At 40.1% G+C, this 22,697-nt stretch overlaps 1 protein-coding gene across 3 annotated transcripts in view; it reads right to left on the bottom strand.

Moving 5' to 3' along the window:
* The window catches only part of MKX (mohawk homeobox), a 76,707-nt gene that overhangs the window by 35,753 nt on the left and 18,257 nt on the right, over nucleotides 1-22,697 (bottom strand). For all 3 annotated transcript variants that reach the window (XM_078378617.1, XM_020801999.3, XM_020802015.3), the window contains exons 3-4: nucleotides 21,670-21,823; nucleotides 18,653-18,988 (exon numbers count right to left, since the gene is read on the bottom strand). In XM_078378617.1, the coding sequence (XP_078234743.1) occupies nucleotides 18,653-18,988; nucleotides 21,670-21,823 (490 nt within the window). The remainder of the gene's footprint in view (nucleotides 1-18,652; nucleotides 18,989-21,669; nucleotides 21,824-22,697) is intronic.

Below are 22,697 nucleotides of genomic sequence, written 5' to 3'. Positions count from 1 at the left end.
AATAATATAATAATATAATTTATTGTCATTGTAAGTATATACACAGTATACCATACAACGAAATTCACCTTTATTTTTTTAAAAAAATGTATTTTATTATTCTTCAGTAAAACACATTTTTTTAAAAAAGGATGATAAAAGTTAATAGAAAACAAAATTAGAAGTAATAATTGGTTTGTCTCATTTGTGCATTTATGACAACATCTGAAGTGCTGGCCGACAGGACACTCCCATTTTGTTCTACAAACCATATCCTATCTAGAACCTTGTAATAATCGTAAATGTATATAATCTAATTTGAATGCTAGTTTTATATATTTTACTTTAGGCAGAAGCCCATTAGATGGCTGTTGGTGGAGAATCATTTAAAGCACTGGTTCTCAACCTTGGCTTACTCAGGAGTTGTGGACTGCAACTCCCAGAAGCCTTCACCACCAACTGTGCTGGCTGGGGTTTCTGGGAGCTGCAGTTCAAAAACATCCGAGTAACAAAGGTTGGGAACCTAGGATTTAAAGAACAGAGCTTGGAAGTAACAAGTTACTTAGTGATTCCTGGTAGCTAGTTCCAATACTTTGGCCTTCTCATGAGAAGAGAAGACTCCCTGGAAAAGACCCTGATGTTGGGAAAGTGAGAGCAAGAGGAGAAGGGGACGACAGAGGATGAGATGGTTGGACAGTATCACCGAAGCGACCAACATGAATCTGACCAAACTCCAGAAGGCAGTGGAAGACAGGAGGGCCTGGCGTGCTCTGGTCCATGGGGTCAGGAAGAGTCAGACATGACTAAACGATTAAACAACAACAACAACAAGACATGGGGACGAATGAAAAAACGGATAGCGATATACGTCAGAAATTGCTGATTCGTTAAATATTTGGCCCTTCATATTCATACACAGAGAGTTTGCTGGGATGAAAACTGTTTTGAAAACTTGGTGCAGCTGTATTCTTCTCTCCAACGTTTAAAACAAAGGTGAGTTGGAGAGAGGGAACAAAGTTCCGCATGAGATTTTTCACTTTAATTCTGACTGGTAAGGTTTTAAGTGCTACAATGTAAATCTGAACACCAATTAAAAGTTAATATAAACATTAAAAGGTCCCTCTTTCAACATAAATGTAATTTAATTAGATTTTTAAAAGCTTATGAACAATTAACTTAACATGTGCCCATTTCCCCCCAACTTGCCAGAGTCTCCTTAGCAGCGTCACTTGTTCTGGTTCCTACATATGAAGCTAAGTGACCACATTAGTACTATTATATTCTGTCATCTTTTTGAAATGCTACATGGGTCAGGAACTGAATATTTAAAATTAAAAAAAATTTTTTTGCAAGAAACATATTTTTGATCACATCTGAAAAATCTGAATAATAACAGCCTCTCTTAACCTGATCACCCTATTCAGAACTTAATCAAGGGGGGGGGGAGGTAGGAAGAAAAACGGAGACTTTTATGCAAGCTTGAAGGCCAGTGCAGGGCATTCACAATGTATCAGTGGCCAGTAATCTCTTGTGGAACCATGTCATGAGCAGTAGTGTCTTGCCACAAATTAAGGAGTTTTTGCTCCCACATTCTGGGGTACACAATGAGACGAAGTGGCATATGGACTGAAATGTTTGTTACAAAAGAGAACACTTTATTTAGCAGCAATCTGCTGCTTCCAGTGACATCACTCTCACTGTGCCAGTGGAGCTGCATTGGAGGACACTGGTCATTTGATATCAATGGACCAAATGGTGTGCAAACAGACTTCACAGGTCTCTTCTTCAGTGCAAAAACACTGTAATAATTTTTGTGATATTTGTTGCTTTATGTTGTATTGGAAGCCGCTTAGAGTGGTCGTAAGACCAGATAAGCGGGGTACAAATGAAATAAATAAATAAATAAATAAATAAACAAATAAACAAATAAACAAATAAACAAATAAACAAATAAACAAATAAACAAATAAAAATAAATAAATAAATAATAGTAATAGTAATAAAAACAAAAACAAAAACAAAGCGTAAGTTCCATTCATCTCAGATGTCATTGCATAGCAGACATTCTTTGTGAGCTTTCCTACATGTCTATTTTTTTCTCTAAATTCTCAGCATGTGATGCAGTAGAATTTTTACGCATCATAAGACTAGACACCAGAAGAGGGACAATATTGCACATGCTGTGACTAAGGAACACAGTCTTATTTCAACCAAATCTCTCTCTCTCTCTCTCTCTCTCTCTCTCTCTCTCATGGCATTTGGAAACATTTATAAACCACTTTGAAAGATTACTAAAATGCAGCCAAAAAACCCAGATATCCAACCTGCCCCCTTAAGTGCAGCCCCTGATGGGTACCTCTAGACCTAGATCCAACATGACACCAGTAGGATAAAAAAATTCTGCTAATGAAGTTGCACTGGATTTATGCATTTTGCAAGTGGCAGTACATGAGAGAAAATAAATGTCCAAAACTCTTTCCAGTTAAGATTCAGAATTGTTGGGATATGCATTTGTGTGCATGCATGCATATGCATGTATATATATACAGTGGTGCCTCGACTTACGAACTTAATTGCTTCCGGAACTCCGGTCATAACTTGAAATGGTTGTAAATCGAAGAATCATTTCCCATAGGAATACACTGAAATGCAATTAATCCGTTCCAGCCAAAGAAAAAAATCACCAAAAACCCCAAAACAAAACAAAACACTGCACGACCCATTGGAAACGTGGTTAATCTGTTCCGACCAAAGGGGGGGGGGGAAGCAAGCAAAGCGTGCAAGACCCATTGGAAATGCAAAAAAGGCAAAGCAAAAAGCAACCAAACCCCACAAGACCCATCGGAAATGGGGGGACCAAAAAGCAAACAAACCCCCAAGACCCATCAGAAATGGGGAAAAAACCCAAAAGCAATCAAACCCCGCAAGATACATTGGAAATGGGGGGGAAACCCAAAAAGCAAACAAATCCCTCAAGACCCATTGGAAATGAGGGGAACCAAAAAGCAAACAAACCCCCCAAGACCCATCGGAAATGGGAAAAAACCCAAAAGCAAGCAAACCCCCCAAGACCCATCGTAAATGGGGAAAAAACACCAAAACGCAAGCAACACCCCAAGACCCAACGGAAATGGGGGGAAAAGCTCAAAAAGCAAACAAGCCCCCAAGGCCCATCGGAAATGGGGGGAACTCCCCAAAGCAAACAACCCCCCCAAGACTCATCACAAATGGGGGAAAAACCAAAAAACAAACAAACAAACAAACCCTACAAGACCCATCACAACATAGAAACATAATCCCACCACCCAGCCCAAAACCAAGCTGCAAAACCCACACAGAACAGTTTTTAAAGAGCAGAAAGCAGCACCTTACCTTACCAGGCAGTCTGAAGCCGCCTCCGATCCCACTCACTCTAACCGTTGGGGCAAAAGAGCTACAAAGGAGCAGCCTCTTTGCTTACCAACGCGTAGCGATTTGAATTCCCCCCTTTTTCCTCCTGCCTTTTTTCGGTTCTAACTCGAAGCTCTGGGCACAGGTTGAAGCAAAATTTTGCAGCCAGAGATGATCATAACTTGAAATGGTCATAAATTGGGACGTTTGTAAGTCGAGGCACCACTGTAAATGCCCCCCCCCCCAGCATCCAAAGTGGCCTGCCAGGCTAGAAAGGTTGCATATCCCCGGTTTATAAGTAGATAAACCTCTCCCCCAATAGACAGCCAAAGAAAACCAAATTCAGACCACACAGGATGAAGATACTATTTTGAGCATCCTTAGAAAAGAGGTCAAAATTTCCAAGAGCTGGGGCTGTTGAGTCTACTTGAAGCCCTTATCTTTCTGCTCCATCTGTAATGTAAAATAAGCATATTTTATTGGCCTTGTAACTCTTCTTCTGTAGGGCAAGGAGGAGTACCAGTTATAATGTTAGTTCAGGTTTCTAACAGGCCTGAGTTCAAATTTTACTCATCTGAAAGAAACATTTTGACCATAGGAGATAATTTGGTTGTTGTTGTTGTTTAGTCATTAAGTCGTGTCTGACTCTTCGTGACTCCATGGACCAGAGCACACCAGGCCCTCCGGTCTTCCACTGCCTCCCGGAGTTGGGTCAAATTCATGTCGACAGCTTCGATGACACTGTCCAACCATCTTGTCCTCTGTCATCCCCTTCTCCTCTTGCCTTCACACTTTCCCAACATCAGGGTGTTTTCCAGGGAGTCTTCTCTTCTCATCAGATGGCCAAAGTACTTACTTGAGCCTCAGCTTCAGGATCTGTCCTTCCAGTAAAAATTCAGGGTTGATTTCCTTCAAAATGGATAGGTTTGTTCTCTTTGCAGTCCAGCACCACAATTCAAAAACATCAATTCTTCGGCAGTCAGCCTTCTTTATGGTCCAGCTCTCACTTCCATACATCACTACAGATAAAACCATAGCTTTGACTATGAGGACCTCTGTCAACAAGGTGATGTCTCTGCTTTTTAAGATGCTGTCAAGGTTTGTCATCGCTTTCCTCCCAAGAAGCAAGCATCTTTTAATTTCATGGCTGCTGTCACCATCTTCAGTGATCACGGAGCCCAAGAAAGTAAAATCTGTCACTGCCTCCATATCTTCCCCTTCTATTTGCCATGAGGCAATGGGACCAGTGGCCGTGATCTTAGTTTTTTTGATGTTGAGCTTCAGACCATTTTTTGCCCTCTCCTCTTTCACCCTCATTAAGAGGTTCTTTAATTCCTCCTCACTTTCTGCCATCAGAAGGGTATCATCTGCATATCAGAGGTTGTTGATATTTCTTCCGGCAATCTTAATTCCGGTTTGGGATTCATCCAGTCCAGCTTTTCGCATGGTGTATTCTGCATATAAGTTAAATAAGCAGGGAGACAATATACAGCCTTGTCGTACTCCTTTCCCAATTTTGAACCAATCAGTTGTTCCATAGCCAGCTTTAACTGTTGCTTCCTGTCCCAAATATAGATTTCTCAAGAGATAGATAAGGTGGTCAGGCACTCTTTAAGAACTTGCCATAGTTTGTTGTGGTCCACACAGTCAAAGGCTTTTCCATAGTCAATGAAGCAGATGCAGATGTTTTTCTGGAACTCTCTGGCTTTCTCCATAATCCAGCTCATGTCTGCAATTTGGTCTCTAGTTCCTCTGCCCCTTCGAAATTCAGCTTGTACTTTTGAGAGTTTTTGATCCACATACTGCTGAAGTCTACCTTGTCTGATTTTGAGCATCACCTTGCTAGTGTGTGAAATGAGTGCAATTGGAGCATTCTTTGGCACTGCCCTTCTTTGGGATTGGGATGTAGATTGATCTTTCCCAGTCCTTTGGCCACTGCTGAGTTTTCCAAACTTGCTAGCATATTGAGTGTAGCACTTTAACAGCATAATCTTTTAAGATTTTAAATAGTTCGACTGGAATGCCATCACCTCCATTGGCCTTGTTGTTAGCCATGCTTTCTAAGGCCCACTTAACTTCACTTTCCATTATGTCTGGCTCAAGGTCAGCAACCACATTATCTGGGTTGTCTGGGATATCCAAATCTTTCTGGTATAATTCCTCTGTGTATTTTTGCCACCTCCTCTTGATGTATTTTGCTTCTGTGAGGTCCCTACCATTTTTGTCCTTTATCATGTCCATCCTTGCACAAAAGATTCCTTTAACATCTCCAATTTTCTTGAACAGATCTCTGGTTTTTCCCTTTCGATTATTTTCCTCTATTTCTTTGCACTGTACATTTAAGAAGGCCCTCTTGTCTCTCCTTGCTATTCTTTGGAAGTTTGTGTTCAATTTTCTGTAACTTTCCCTATCTCCCTTGCATTTTGTTTCCCTTCTCTTCTCTGCTATTTGTAATGCCTTGTTGCATAGCCACTTTGCTTTCTTGCCCTTCCTTTTATTTTGGATGGTTTTTGTTGCTGCCTCCTGTACAATGTTATGAGCCTCCATCCATAGTTCTTCAGGCACTCTGTCCACCAAATCTAGTTCCTTAAATCTGTTCTTCACTTCCACTGTGTATTCATAAGGGATGTGGTTTAGATTATACCTGACTAGCCCAGTGGTTTTTCCTACTCTCTTCAGTTTAAGCTTGAATTTTGCTATGAGAAGCTGATGATCAGAGCCACAATCAGCTCCAGGTCTTGTTTTTGCTGACTGTATAGAGCTTCTCCATCTTTGGCTGCAGAGAATATAATCAATCTGATTTTGATATTGCCCGTCTGGTGATTTCCATGTATAGAGTCACCTCTTGTGTTTTTGGAAAAGAGTGTTTGTGATGACCAGCTTGTTCTCTTGACAAAACTCTATTAGCCTTTGCCCTGCTTTGTTTTGAACTCCAAGGTAAAACCTGTTGTTCCTTTTATCTCTTGACTTCCTACTTTAGCATTCCAGTCCCCTATAATGAGAAGAACATCTTTCTTTGGTATCAGTTCTAGAAGGTGTTGTAAGTCTTCATAAAACTGGTCAGTTTCAGCCTCTTTAGCATCAGTGGTTGGTGCATACACTTGGATTACTGTTGAAAGGTCTGCCTTGGATTCGTATTGAAATCATTCTATCATTTTTGAGATTGTATCCCAGTATAGCTTTTTTCACTCTTTTGTTGACTATGAGGGCTACTCCATTTCTTCTACAGGATTCTTGCTCACAATAGTAGATATGATAATCATTTGAATTGAAATCGCCCATTCTTGTCCATTTTAGTTCACTGACGCCCAATATGTCAATGTTTATTCTTGCCATCTCCTGTTTGACCACATCCAGCTTACCAAGGTTCATACATCTTACATCCCAAGTTCCTATGCAGTATTTTTCTTCGCAGCATCAGACTTTCCTTTCACTTCCAGGCACGTCCTCCACTGAGCATCCTTTTGGCTTTGGCCCAACCACTTCATTAGCTCTAGAGCTACTTGTACTTGTCCTCCGCTCTTCCTCAGTAGCATGTTTGATGCCTTCCGACCTGAGGGGCTCATCTTCCAGTGTCATATCCTTTAGACTTTTGTTTCTGTCCATGGAGTTTTCTTGGCAAAGATACTGGAGTGGCTTGCCAGTTCTTGCTCCAGGTGAATAAATAATGCCAACTAAATATTGCAGCCAATTTGCCAACAGTGTGGTATATTACTCAGATGTCTGGTAAGCTGCATAGCTAGGAAGTCATCTGATGTAAATTGCAATGTGCTTCAGCTAATATCAGTTTAATTTAAAATTTCTAAAAAGACATTGGTGATAGCAGCCATGGGCTTAGTGTTCATTAGAAGTCTGCTTTCCTTATTTTTGTCTGAGTATACCAGTTTCGCTCTAGGTTTGGAAAGTACCTGCAGATTTTGATCTATAGCCCCTAGCTGCATTCCTTCTTTAATTCTGCGGTCTTAATACATACAACCTTTAATTAAAATACATCTTTTCATTCTGACTTTGCTCGACTCATCTGCTTTAAAGACAAGATTCTGTTGGTATCACAGACAAGATGATAAACGTCCTGTTTTACAGCTTCGACTTTTGGAGTGAAAGAGCACCAGCTTTATGGTCCAATCCACATGTATTAAAATCTACGAGAACTCTACAATGCATATTCCACCATAAACGCTCCTCCGAAGTTAAAGGAATTCGAGCTGTATATATATTCTTCTATTGCTAACTCTGCCTCCTGCTGCAATTATAGACAAAGAGCTTGTTTCAGTAGAAAACATAAATCTTTTTTTTTTAATTGCAGGAAGTCAGCCATGAACCACAAACCCACAAAGAGAAACAAGAATTGCTCAAACAGATAAAGAGTATATTGATTAATTGACTCTGGCATTACCTCAAACCTCTTGTTTTCTCAGAACATACAAGGAATCAAAAGTAGACAATATAATGTATGATTAGCAGCACTATCAGGAAGAAGCGGGGGGGGGGTTAGTAAATTACTTTAGGAACATTAAAATCCTTTCTGAAAACCACTCAAAACCTATGTTTCTGAGAAAATTTCTCTCCGTGAAAGGGAGGGGTATTACTTTAACCAACAGTCAAAGTACTTTAAAATGTGACATTTCACAATTATTTTCAGGATAAATTTCAAAGGTCCTGCGCTGTCAGAGTATCTTCACAGAAATGCACACATTAACTCCAAATGCACCTCCTGTAATTTCATTTTGCTTGTCCAAAATAAGGAGCAGTACAAAAAGTGGTGTAGGAGCTCAAACAATGCCTTAATCACAGTTGCCTAACCAGTCAGAGGAGACGCCAATGGGAGTGCGTATTCCTGCTTCCACTACTCCTCTGGGAAAGATACAAGGTCTAGATTCAATCCTGGTGCCCTCTCACTCCCCCAAATGCAAAATGTGGGCTCTTGCTGCTCAAGTACCAATTCTGGACTGATGTGCATTGTGCAGGCATGGTTCGGCAGAAAAGGATGCATGGAGCCATGGCCAGCTGAAGATATTTTTCCACCTATGGCAGGGAAGTGCTGTCTGGATCGCTTAGCAAGTTGCAGATTAGGCTTTCAATTCCCCACTATGCCTATTAGGAACAGAGCCAGCCTGTGTAGCCTTGAGCAAGCTGCACAGTCCCAAGATGCCTCCAGAAGAAAGGAATGGTACACCACTTGTGAGTACTCTCACAAATGCAGCTGTATGGCATAGATGGGGGTCTTATTGAAAGCGTGAGACAAGACTGGCACAGATCAACAAGTGTTTGGGTTTTTTTAAAAAGAGTTGATGTGACAACAACTTGATCAACACCAGTCACGGCAAAAGATGTAGCTGAGATGGAATGGGGAAAAACATCATTTTATTTGGAGTCCACAGCAACTTTTGCCTCAGTTTTTGTTGAATTCAGAAGGAGGCAGGATGGAAAACAGTGCTCTTTTGCAGAAAAAAAGCTTTTTTTGAAAAACCCTCCCATTTTACACTAGGTTGGCCATGGAAGCAATTTTTTCTTTTTTCATGTACCTCCTAAATTGCCTCCAGTTTTATTTCCCCTTCAAAGGAGCAAAGAGATTTGCAAGTCCATTAATGTACAGACTGATATCATTGAGATGTACCTGCTTAAATCCATTGAGCACAGATGGGAAACTATGCTCACTGCTTTGCCAAGTTTCAACCCAGACTGAATTTTTACAGCTGGATTATAAAAGCTTGGCTCGGTGTGTGTATATATATATTTAAAAGAAAGGATTTCATGGAAAGACTGATACAACTTTAAATGCAGCAGTATGAACAGCACCGCGATAGTCTAATATTACACAGGAGACACTGGCTGATCCAACAGACAGCGATGCCGGTAGGATTTCTACCAGATCGTTTGCTCCCTTTGTTTTATTTACATCAAGCCGTGGAAATAGACTGGAACACACAAGAACATCAGTCCAGGGACAAGTTTTCAAGGCAGATATTTTTCCAGAAAGAAATGAAGCTTTTATGGGCTCCCCTTTCCCTTAGGTTCACTGCCAAGAACTACAGTCTTCCCCCAAAATCCAACCTCCCCCTCCACTCCCTCCCTCTACTGTAGAATTGGCATTTGGGGCTTTACATTAATCATACGTTTGCTTCCTCTCATGTACTTATGCACTTCAGTTCAACGGAGCACCCCTGTTAAAGCATTAACATGTGGTCGCTCAGGGTGGCTGGGGCATAACTGGGTGACAGCATTTGCCTGCAGAATGTCTTTGGTTAAAAAGAGTCAGGCTCATGAAAATGATATTGGCCGGAGACACAGGTATTAGCAGGCTGAGATGTATGTACAAAAATCATGCCTGGAGGTCAAAAGGCGGAATGGGAATATTCAAACCACGTAGAGCAGAAGATGGATAACCAGCTTTTAAAACTTTCATGGGAGATTTTTTTTTTTTTACTGGTTTTCCACATTTAGGCTTGGATACACAGTGTGAGAAACTGAGTCGTCCTTTAGAAAAAGGGTTTTGAATATACTATTTCACGGGTAGCACTTTGAAAAGCAAAAGCAAACCCTTTCTGTATTTGCTTAAGGAAAAACTACACGTTACACTTAAATGGGCCAATCGGAATTCAGGAGCAACTTTAATTAAGACAATGGTGGAAAAGGAAAATGTTAAACTTCTCTGCCTTCTGCGCTGCAGTCTTAGCTAAAAATTGCCTCCACCTCCATACTGCTCTTTAGTGATTAAAAAAAAATACTGATCTAGATTCTAACACTCCATTTAGAATGGGAGAGGGCATCTGTTGAGGTTTTGGAAAGGCAGTCACTGTTCTGTTGTCAGGAACCACCAGGAACGATACCAGCTCTGAAAATCAGTAAAAACTACCCCCCAAAAAATGTTGTTGAAAGCCCACTGATAGTTTCAGTTTTGTGGGTTTAGATCTAAGGTGAGCACTTGGGAAGCCCTTCATCCCACTTTAGTTCAAAACCATCGCCACTCTTGGTAGCTTCTAAGAGAGGAAGAAAACTTTTTCTGGCAGAATGTTTCAGGGGAACAGAGGTGCATCTGGACAACATATGACCCTTCTTTTAATAATAATTATCTCAGAACTTCAGAGCTGAAAAAGACCCTGTAGATCCTCATCTCCAGTCTCTGTCAAGGAGGCACAGTGGGGAATTGAACTCCCAAAGTCTGGCTCCGTAGCCTGATATCTAAATCACTGAACTATGTACAAGAATCACATGCTCTTTGGCTTTAGTGGTGTGGTGGATCCACACTTTACACAATAAGCTCAAATGACCTGTATTTATCACATTAAAAAGTATAGTAAAAGAGGGGGAGTTGAGGCTCTCCAGAATATGAAGGGGCCACATACTTGTGAAGCATGGCCCATTGTAGATCACCAGTGTAATTATCAAATAGCAAAGGATGAGGAACACGTGGCCATCCAGATGTTTTTGCACTAGTTACAATCCATGAATTGTAATTAGCCTAGATGATGTTGAAGTACGCTAAGAGTTGTAGCCAAGCAACATTTGGAAGGGCCATATTTTGTCCCACACTGGTACAGGACCGTGTATAATATATCCACACCTTGTGTTTTCTGCACCAATGTGCACCAGACACACGAAGTGAGTGACTACCTTCCACTTGTCTTCTCCATTTCGCCTGGAATCTCTTTAGAATCACAGGACCCATTTCTTTCCATGTATATGCTCCAAATCTCAATTTAGCCAAGCCAAGCAAAAAAAGAAAAGAAAAGGAAGTGTACTGCCCCATAGCACTTAAAGCACTCTCTGGGTGGTTTACAATTTAATTTTGCAGGCTACACATTGCACACACACACCCAGCTGGGTACTCTGTTATCCAACCTCGGAAAGATGGAAGGCTGAATGAACCTTGAACCAGCTATCTGGGATTGAATCCAAGTCATGAGCAGAAATTTGGGTGGGATACTGCAATTTAACCACTGTGCCACAAGGCTCCTGCACAACTGTACCTTCTGTTCATAGATCAATCAGGCAGGCGATCCATTGGCCATATCCAGCCAGCAGCCACCAGACTAGGAAGATGTGAAGCAGCTGTCAGATGGGAATTGACTGCACATGTTACTAGCCTTTAAGACAGTATATGCCAATTCACTTTTAAAGCCATTCAGACAAGAACTTGCCCACTAGGCATTTAAAAGGTTTTCCTCAGAATGCCATAGTATTAGAGACCCCTGATAGCAAAGCAGCTAAACTGCATAACCTTGCTTCAAAGCACCACTTCCCCAAACTAAGGTGCACATCTTCTGAAGTCTGCAAATCAGATATGCATGTACCTATATCAATAAGAAATAGACTACGTAAGCTGCAAACCGAGTGTATCTTACCTGGAACAAAACAAACTAATTTCACCCACCTGAGCCTTAAAACAGATTTTAAAATTAAATCAGTAACTCTTTTATTGTTTACAGAAGGTCTCATTTTCTTTTCCAGTTTTCGCACTCTTTAAATAACCTATTTTTAAAATGGCAATATTCCGGATGAATGTTCTTGGCTGCAGTTCTAAGAGTGGACCAGGGGCTGTAAGAACTTCATGGAGGTCAGTTAACACAACCAAGTGTGTATGAGAGTTTTTAGAAGCATGCCTTTGAAGGACTGGTCCGACTGGCAGTTGCCTGGAGTGCATGGAGATGACAACATGTATTGGCCTTGTAGCCAGGAAGAGTGAATCATATCTAAGCCCTTCTTAGGCAAGTGTTTTGGTGCTGATCAGAAAAGGCAGCCGTAAGGCTGCACACTAAACAAGGCTATTTCCCTTGCCTTTTTTAACATGGTGCCAACCTGCAGATAGGTTGAACTACAGTTCCCATAAATCATCCAGCCACCATGGGTATTGTAGTCTGACACATCTGGAAGGCACCAGATTGGGGGAAGACTTTATCACAATTGCACTACAAGAAGGATTCACCATGTATCTTGCAGTTAACATGGCAATATTCATATAATTTGCCCTATAAATATTAAAGTCAATGTAAACTGTATCAGTTAGCAGCTGCCTATCATGGTCTCTGTGTTTTTCAGTGCCAAGCATTTTGTCTTCAGTGCCCAGTTCCTTTAGCAGAATCTGCAACACCATGTCAGAAAAATGCAGTTCAGATGTCAAGAAATGGCAGGGCTGAGGATTTTTGCAAGCCCTTGGACGGTTTCAAAAGTTAAGAGCAGAGTTTACGGCCCCATTTAGAAAATATATGCTCTATTTTGTAAAAGTTAACTGGAAGGAAAAAAAGTTGGCAAGGCAGACAAGATAAAATAGCTGTAAATCTGGCATGTACCGAAAAGTCTTCCAGTTAGCCGCAGAGATTGTAACCTTTACAAATGGCCGGTGGGGATTGTGGTGTTCGGTCTATTGCGAAGAAAGACACTGGAGGTCAGACTCCATAAATTTAGAGGCAAAAAAGAAAGAAAGGAAAGTAGAGAGAAAAGTGAGAACAGATCCAGAAGCCACAAAATTCTCCTAAGCATAAACACCTAAAAATAAAGCACAAGCTTCACGTTCTAAATGCACGATGGTTTTTTTTGGTTGTTGTAAAGCAGCTCTTTCCAGGTCTCCCCAATTTGAAATGCTTCATTTACACGCACACACCCTTTGGCTTTCCTGCCTCCCAAAGTAACACAAATATGAAGCTTCTTTCATCCTTTCAGCTCTTCTTTATTTCATCTGTCAGTTTAGAAATTTAGAGCCACCGACACTTTTAGAAAAATTACATTACCAGCTCTGTTAGAAAACAGGACCCTCTGACATTACTTTTAAAAAGCAATTTGCTTTTGTTCGTCATTACAGTGCTTAGAGAAGTTGGAAACATTACTGTTTTGGACTACACATCCCAGAATTTCCCATAATTAATTGTAATCATTATTAAAATGTCGAAAAGGATACTTCCTACGTTATCTGTCATGTTGCTTATTAACTTTGGGAATAAGGAACCATAGGATTGAGGGGAATAGAATAAAACTTTAAAAATCTGGGCAAAGATCAGCTAGAATAGCATTGAAGCATACTTTAAAAGTAATTTTAAATTACTTTTAGTAATTTAAAGTAATTTTATAGTGGCTAGAAAACATTGCTTGGTACACTAATAAAGGAACTACCTTTCCACTCACTGAAAGATGACTTCACTGCCTCCTTCTAACCAAAGAAAAATAATTCATTACAGGTTAACTGTTATCTGAAACTTGTTATCTCCAAGTCTCTTTCCAAACCAATGTTCCTATGTTTCTAGTATTTTATTAGAGCTCCATTCTACCAAGAAGCACGAGCTTCTGAGATGAAAATTTTCCTGCCCGCTCTCCAATATATCTATCTATCTGGAAGAAGTCTCACCATAGCTATTCAGAGGTACATTACATGTACTGATTCTTATTACAGCTGTTCCAGGAATAAATCATGGCAATAAGAAACCCATATTGGCACCAAAGCCTGGCACAATTTAAGCTGCCAATACACCACATGGAAATAAGTGCAACTGAAATGGAATCCCATCCCCACCCCGCTTCTACCCAACACATTTACTCCAATCCAGAGAAAGCAATCCATGCATGGAGGCTGGTTTCTGTTTGGCAGTGAGGCAGAAACCACCTGCCCCCCACACATAGCAATTAACAGCAAAGGCCTGGCACTGCCCTCAGGGAAGGGCACCTTTCGCTGCTCCCGCATGATGCTGCTGAGCCTTGCTCCTTTCTAGCATGTGATCTGCTCTTAAACAAAGCAAATGAGTGACTCTGTCTAAAACATGCACATTTTGTTATACGCTTCTGCAAAATACCCTTATGGGTGCTTAAATTGTCTGTCCTAACCTGGCACATTCCAGATGCTTGAAAAGCCCTGCCACTTGATTGCTAGCTAGGGATGATGGGACTTCTAATTCCACACATCTGCAAAGTTTTCCTTAAAACATGGTGTCAAATGAATTATGCAGTTAGGTTTCGCCACTGACCCGGCTACACTTCTTCCCTTCTTGTACCTCCACCTGCATCTACCTGGCTGCTCACTTTTCCAATGGCATGAATGATTTAATAGACAATTTCTACCAAAGTGTCTCCCAAAATGCCCTTTAAAATAACACGTTACTGATTACACACACACACACACACACACACACACACACACACACTTAATGCTATCACCGCTCATTACACTACTTCTGAAATATAACATATTTATACCAAACCAAAAACGCAGAAACTTGTTAAAAGGTAACTATCTTATTCTAATTTGTTACTTCCATTCTCTGCCTTGAGCCCTGGACCTACTAAAGTGCTCTGAATCATTATCACCTACACTTCAGAAACCAGCTATTGTGGTTGGGGCACTTCATCCTTAAAAACCCATAACAAGAAGCCTTTGAACAGTTTCAGGATTTGCACCAGTTCCAGTTTAAAGGGGCCGAGTCCCAATGCACACAGGTTATGTGTTTGCTCCTGCAAACTTTAAATAACAATACTGTACATTGTTTTTTAGTACTGTGCACCAGATTCATCTGTTTTCCCTTCAACAGTGCAATATCACTGAAACATCTCACATAGCGTTTCTAGACTGTTGGCTCTTTAATGGATTTTCTGTGTAAAGAAAAATGTGGAAGAAGCATAGGAAAAACAAGGGAGCTTTACAAATGGAAAATGGTGTTCTGGGAAGTTTTTGCCAAAATCCAGTGGACAAGGCTAGGTGATGGTCTGATATGTCTTAGTCAAGAGTCGGGGCAAATAAGTGATTAGTATTTTGATCTGAGACTAAGGTAATCTGTGTTCTAGTTTCCACTGGATCATGAAATTTACCAGGCAACCTTGAGCCTGACACTTTCTCGAAGTGTGACCTATCTCGCAAGGTTGCTATGAGGATAAGGTCTGAAGGATAGCTTTGTATGCTGCTTTAGGAATAACAGAGGAATGGCAGAATATACACATAATAAATAAATAGATCATTGGGCGTCTCATGTTGCAGAACTGCTGAAATTAAGTAGGAACCAATATAGACCACCTGGTGAGTGAGAGGCTAATGGGAACCCCATGTAAAGTGTGATCAATGTGGTACTATTGGCCAAAGGTCTTGGATCATCCTTAAAGCTACATAGATTTGCTTTATCTCTTGTCCTTATATGCCACCAAGTCACTTCCCGCTAGGACAACCCTATTTGCTTTGCTTTGTAATCCAAATTATAGGGAAAGAAATCAGCATGAATAAAAGATGAAAGCTACAATTCAGCTCCACTAGCATTCTCATCCGATGTAAAGTCAAGAAACATACCAGATAATGAAAGCATGACAAAATATGGTTATTTCTTTTCCAGAAAGGTTGGCAATTATTTTCATGACATTTATGGAACAGGATTATTTAATTTGGACAACACATTTACAAAAGCTAGTAATGAGATAAATTCTGGATCCGAGAGTTCTTAATATAATATCAGTGCATTGTATAATGGATTCTATTCTCGTAATATAAATGAATATGGGATGCGACACAAACAATTATTTATAACGATGACCTTTTTCTTCTACAATGGATCTACCTGTGTGTTACAGGAAGTATCCTCTATACACTTGGATTAGAGTACACTGAGTTAAAGTGACTTCTCCTTCAGAGTTTGGCTTGTTGCAAATAAAAGACCATCCTAACTGCATGATAAATAGGAGTTTTGCATGCATAAAAAGTGAGAGATTACTGTGATCAAGTAACAGTTTGTAGCTTGTTTTTCTCAATGTTTAGCCTGTTTATGCAGCAGCAGCTACTATACAGCTGCTTCAGGCTATTAAAAGAAATTGTCCCACCACAACTCAGAGTTTCAACGCTGGCAGGCAAGACAAAGAGTCCATAATTCTGTTAGTTAAGATTATGCTCATTTTCAAATTCCAGTTGTAGATGTATAGAAAGAAAACCAGCAGTTTACACACCTTAAGTTACCGTGTGCTCATTTGAACACTCATTTTAAAACTAAACTTCTGGCAGATGATTATCACTTAATGTAGACCAAATGCACTTGGAATGTTGAAAAAACAGCATCGAAAAAAACCAAGAGATTTCACTTGGAAAACACTAACGATGCAACCACAGCTCCTACTCTTCGCAGAACTTGTAAGAACTCCAAATATCTTGCACCCGAGTAGTCTCTTCAGCCCAAGATTTCATGACAATGTATGGTGGTCACTTTGTGGATCTTCAGGTGCAAGATCTACAGATGGCAGGAACTCTTGTGAATTAAATCACAAAAGGCATCTCTCACTTCTAGCCAAATGCTCCAAAAAACCAGCCGCCTCCACAAAACACCTAAACCCGTAATGCCACTGCCATATTGCAGAGGCCCATGATCTGGTGGCTCCTGAAGGGATAGATGATCAACAGAACGATGGTGACATCCTACATAGTGATTGCTTCAATGGGAAAACTATTTGGGTTCACTGTCACTATGGCCAGAATGATATGCAATTCGAGCCTAACATGGAGGTGGCAGAATATAAAATAGAACGAGTGATCTTCCTCACAGCATTTGTGTAAGGATGTGCTACAGGAAATCCTGTTTCATAATATAGAAAATTGCAACTACAGCAGACCAGCCTAAATCAATGGAACCCACAGAGGAGCTGATTCTCCAAATCCCCATTAAACCAATGGGCCTACTCTAGTGCAACCTGTTAGGCTAAGCAACAGGATTTCCACCAGAAACAGCAAAGCATCTTAAATATTGAAAGTGTATAATCTTTGAACCTTTAAAGTATTCAAAGAGGGGACTGTCTTGACAACAACTCAAAGGCTTGCTACAGTTCTGATCAGCGGTGTTTCTGGGAGAGACGCCTTAAAAGAGCAAGAAATTTTGAAGTAGCTTATAGACCAACACGTTTTATGCAACATCATTTTATGGACTATAGCCGGTTCTTTAAATGCATCCCAAAAAGGACCATTGTCTGGAAAACTGTATGCCAAATAAAACTTGTTAATCTTTAAGATGTTGCATGATTTTTTTACTGGTTTTCCTGCAACATGGTGGCCTTTCTGGAAGCTTTATAAGACAGAGGCGAGGGCTGATGGAGTAAGGCAGTGTTGGTGGCCAACTTTGATCCTCCAGAAATTTTTGATCTATATCTCCCATCAGCATCCAATGAGTGAGAGATTATGGAAACCATAGTCAAAAAAGTTCCTAGAGGACTGTTCACATTTCTCCCAAAATAGCCTCTTACTGTACCACAGATGCTGCTTACCCAGGCCCTTCTTTTACTTCTTGTGGGGTTGAGAACTGTTGACCAGTCAGTATTAAGAGACAGATTTAACTTAAATCCAGAAAAAGTTGACACATAACATGCATCCTTCCTGGGCTTGCAACTCAAAGCTAACCTTGATTACATGTGTCTTGATTACTGAATAAGCAGGATATTGAACAACAACATGGAAATCTTAGAGAAGAATCTCCAGTAAAAACTGAACTACATCAATAGTAGTCCAAGTGAAAGAAGACTAAATGGACTTTTCATCTAACTCATGTATATTGTGAATATATTCTGCACTGTATAGTGTATTGGTAGAAAACATTTGGTCTTCCCGATGTTTTGGACTTCAATTTCTAGATGGTCTATCCAGGCCAGCAAATGGTAGGGGAATTGTGGGAGCTGTAGTTCAAAACACCTAAAGGGCCAAAAAAATCCATAGCAATGCAACCTGCACAGTAAGACAAATGAAGGATGCCCTGAAGGAGTCCAGTATATGTAGCCATCATGTACCCTATTAACTCTGTGGCTTACCAATCCACTCCCAATAAATCTTGAGAACTGAAGTACATCCTTTTCCTGAGGTTGAGATGATGAACACCACACTTAAGATTGGTGCCAAAGTATATAGGGATTTACATTAGTAAAGATGTAGTGCTCAACAACAGTTTGTGTATCACATAATCTAGCATTGAATCTTGTCCTTGAAAAGTTTAGGGTTATTCTGATCAGTCGTCATGTTTCCGTCAAGACAATGCAGCCCAGCTAAGCATTCTCTCAGCTAGAAAGTACAGTACGAGTAATTTTCACACTTGATTTACGATAGAGAAACTCTGGAAAGTACTGATACAAGTCATTCACAATAACCCTAAAATACTCATCTGTAACACAAGGAGTAATTATGACCCACCTCTCTAAGTTGTTGATCAGGTGGCTCCATTTTCAATCCTTGGCATATTCAAAATACCAGAAATTGCAAGAGCATTGATAACACAGATCAACACCACTACAGCCACAACGTCCAGGTTAAACAAATGAACAAAAGGCAACAGGTTTTGAAATGATACCCTACCTGTTCGGTAGACAAAATTGCCTTCAGTCTCAGAGGATGATGGAGACACCAGTTCTTCTTCAAATTCATTGGAGCTAAATGATCCAGAATGATTTCTTTGCCTTGTTTTCTCCATCATGGCGGCATTCGTGGCCATGACATGTCTCAATGAGTCATTTAGGTAGCGATTCAACAAGCTGCTTTTGTATTTGGGGGGTGATACATAATCCTCACTGGCACTCCCTTCTGGCCTTACTCCAGATTTTATTACAGAGCTCTCTGTTTTAATCACAGTATGATGAACTGGTGTGTTGTAACCCCCTTCATTCATATGGCTCCTTGAAGGATTTTCACCGTCTGAAAAGATCCATCAGAGAGAAGCGTTATTTCTGTATCTTCTGAAAAAATGAATATATTCATGATCATTATTTTTAATACGATATGTGAGTGCAGACTAGATCATAATGTTCTTGTCCAAAAAATTTAAACATTTAACCCAGTCGCATTCTTCTTCCTTTCCCAAAACTGTTAGCATGTACAGTACTTCTGTTTCAAATTAGATGGTGGGAGAAGCTTTCTTAAGGCATGTGTTTGTACATCAATAAGGAGTTCACAATAAAATCTCTGTCTGGCATGTGCTTTGCATGCTTGATAGTTTTAACTGACTTCATGAAATCAAGCACCCAAAGAAATCACATGCCGCATAATCTGGGAATCAATGAAATCAAAATTTTGGAAAGCATCTAATGGGTAAGATGTCTGTGCTGTTGACTTATGGGCATTTATACTAACTTTTTGCTTTGGAATCCAAGAGCATAAGAATTGATGCAGCCATTTGGGGCCTTTTTGTGCCCCATTCCAACCCATACAAGAAAATGTTCCTCATACAAAAGGGCCTCTAGGAGCAGCAGTTTTCACCTTCTGAGCCTTTGGTGGTTCCCACCCACCCCCCAAGATTTCTGCAGTCTTATTCCTACTCTCAACTAAGGGCCCATTAAAGCACTCGCTGTTTAATTTTTCTTAATGGCCATTTTGGCCAGCTTTGGGCATGTTGTAGACCATGGGAGTGACTGGGGGCTTGAATACACACACACACACACACACACACACACACACACACACACACACACACACACACACACACACCAGACCGACAAACCTTGCCTAAAGACAGGGCTTTTGACAATGCCATTACCTGTAATATATTATTTTCGGGAGCTGGTGACACAACACCATTCCATGTACAAAATATTGTAATAATGGTAATATTTGTATTTTTAAAAATGTGTAACCAGCAACATTTATTTGTTACTTGTTCTCAGTATTTTTAGGGGCCAAAATGCTTCGGGAAGCAGCTTTCAAATGGTTTGGAAATACCTTTTTTTTAAAAAAAGTATTGAGAACTTTTTAAAAGTATTTTTTAAAAAGGTAGCGCAGTGGTTAAAACGCTGTACTGCAGCTAAAACTGTGCTCACGACCTGGGGTTCAAATCCCAGGTAGCCGGCTCAAGGTTGACTCAGCCTTCCATCCTTCCAAGGTCGGTAAAGTGAGTACCCAGCTTGCTGGGGGGGCAATGTGTAGCCTGTATAATTAAAAATTGTAAACCGCCCAGAGAGTGCTTGTAGCGCTATGGGGCGGTATATAAGTCCAATAAATAAATAAATAAATAATAAAAATAGATTCATTTTTTTTAAGGAACAAATAAGGAATGGGTAACATAACATGCAACAAAATGAACTACCGTATTTTTTCATGTATAAGACACCCTCGTGTAAAAGATGCATCCCCACATTTCTAATGCAAAATTTCTTCTTCGCAAGAAAGTGGAGGGGGAAGGCAGGGATCAAAGCACTTTGATTCCTGCTTTCCCCCTCCACTTTCTTGTGAGGAAAGTGCTTTCCCCCTCCACTTTCCAGCTTTCCCCCTCCACAGAAGAAAATGGAGGGGGAAAGCACCTTGTTCGCAAGAAAGTGGACAGGGAAAGCAGGAATTAAAGTGCTTTGATCCCTCCCCCTCCTTACTTCTGTGTATAAGATGAACCTCAATTTTTAATCTAAATATTTTAGACAAAAGTATCATCTTATACACAGAAAAATAAGGTACTTCCCCTCACCTTCTGATTTTAATAGCATAGAATTACTTTTGAGGATCTGCAATGAGTTACAGAATAAATTACTTTTCAAAAAACAGCATTCAAGCTCTAAACGGCTCTAACTTTTGGGTGGGGGAGGGGGAGCAGGGGCAGGGCTCACTATGAGACAGAATGATTTCTAACAAAACAGGCACGCTTGCCTAAAGTTTCCTTTAAGGTGGCAGAGTCAAATGGTTCCCTCGTGATTCATTTGGCCAGAAGGGAAATAGTATATAGGTCGAGATCATGAGAGTCATTTGTGGTTCTGCTGAGGTCCTGCAGCCCTCCGTTGCCTGGTTTGTAGTCACTGGCAAAAGCTTGATCTTTTTAGTGTTTGTATACCTACTGTTTTTTAGCTTTAAATGTTATCTTTTAATGATGAAAGCTGCCCTTGGGTCTTTTTTAAGAAGAAAGGTGGGAGTAAAAATATTTCAAATAAATAAATCTAAGCAGTAGCTAAAAAGGCTGATTTATCTAGGGACTTAATAGACTCCTAAGAGTATAGGGAACATAGAATAATAATGCATATAGGATCATGTTTACTTCTTAATTTCATTAAAAATTTAAGAGTACCCACTTACTTTCTTTGACTAGTACTGTCAGTTACTCATCATGCTGGGATTCTAGCAGTATAGTTCAAAAAAGGAGACAATGTTTTCTAATCTATGCCCGTGTGGATGCACCTTGATTTAAACAGAAACCTGGTGTGTGTGTGTGTGTGTGTGTGTGTGTGTGTGTGTGTGTGTGTGTGTGTGTGTGTGTGTGTGTGTGTGTAAAAATGGAAACACAGTTCAGTACAAATATAGCATGCAGGAGCAGCAGTTACTTGAGAATTATACTGTAAGTTCTTTTCTGATCTACAGGGTTTGTAGAGACAACATGGCAAAAATATCTTTAAAAAACAAACCTTCTGAACATGAATCATCACTGCTTACACTAAGTCTTTCAGCATTTCCTTGGACATACTTGTTGTAAAGTTTTATTCGTAAAGCCCAGCTGAGGTCTGGTTGCCGGACTGTATTTTTAAGGCGACGCCGTGCATTAGCAAACCAGTTCGACACCTAAATAGAAGAAAAAGGAATCAATTTTCTTTTTTCTTTCTTTTCTTTTTCTTTTTGAGAGAGAGAGAGAACTTCAAATGTCTTCTGTGATATATGTTGTAAGACATATGATGGAACACATGAACACATAAACTGTTCATAACTGTGTTCTAACAAGTGTCACATTTGCACTATGAATGCTGAAAAAACACAGGACTCAAGGATCTAACTTCATTTGTCAGTTTAAATAATCACTTGGAAAAAAAGCATTCCGAATGTCTACTTTCCACTAGTATTGTTTGGCACTTACAATGTTTGGAGGTTGGGCAGAGTTGGTGTGAGGAATTTGTTATGTGGCTTTAATTAAAAATAAACTTTCTCTCCAATTATGCAGCGGATAAAAACGGTGTGGTCAAGAACTTACAGAGCAAGCTGAACTACAACATCCCTTAGTAGGCCACCCCTTGTTGGTTATATTCCCTCAAAGGGCACTTATTTGCTTCAATACATTCACTCAGAGATCCTGGTAAATTAGGAAGAATAAAACATTTCTGTTTACTTACGGTTCTTCTTATATAAAAACAAACATACAGTAGTTGTGGAAATATTAACTTATTACATTACTGAGCTCAACTATTTAATTTACTTATTATTAACTAACTGGTTACGTTGCTGACAGAGCACTTCACTCTAACTGTTCACTTCAGAGACCAGAACTCTAACACTAACAGAACATGACTGGAAAAAAGGCAGGGGAAAAACCTCTGAAATAGAGAGGGAACTATTGGCTGTTACTGGGTTGACTGACATTCACTTCAGCTCCTTCCCAGCTAAAACCTCTCAATGGTATCATATGAGGGTGGAATATATCCAACATCCACATCCAGATGGACAA

The sequence above is a fragment of the Pogona vitticeps genome, chromosome 6 (genome assembly GCF_051106095.1).
Source record: "Pogona vitticeps strain Pit_001003342236 chromosome 6, PviZW2.1, whole genome shotgun sequence".
Classification (NCBI taxonomy): Eukaryota; Metazoa; Chordata; class Lepidosauria; order Squamata; family Agamidae; genus Pogona; species Pogona vitticeps.
The sequence above is the reverse complement of the archived record's forward strand: the minus strand, read 5'-3'. Positions and strand labels throughout refer to the sequence as shown.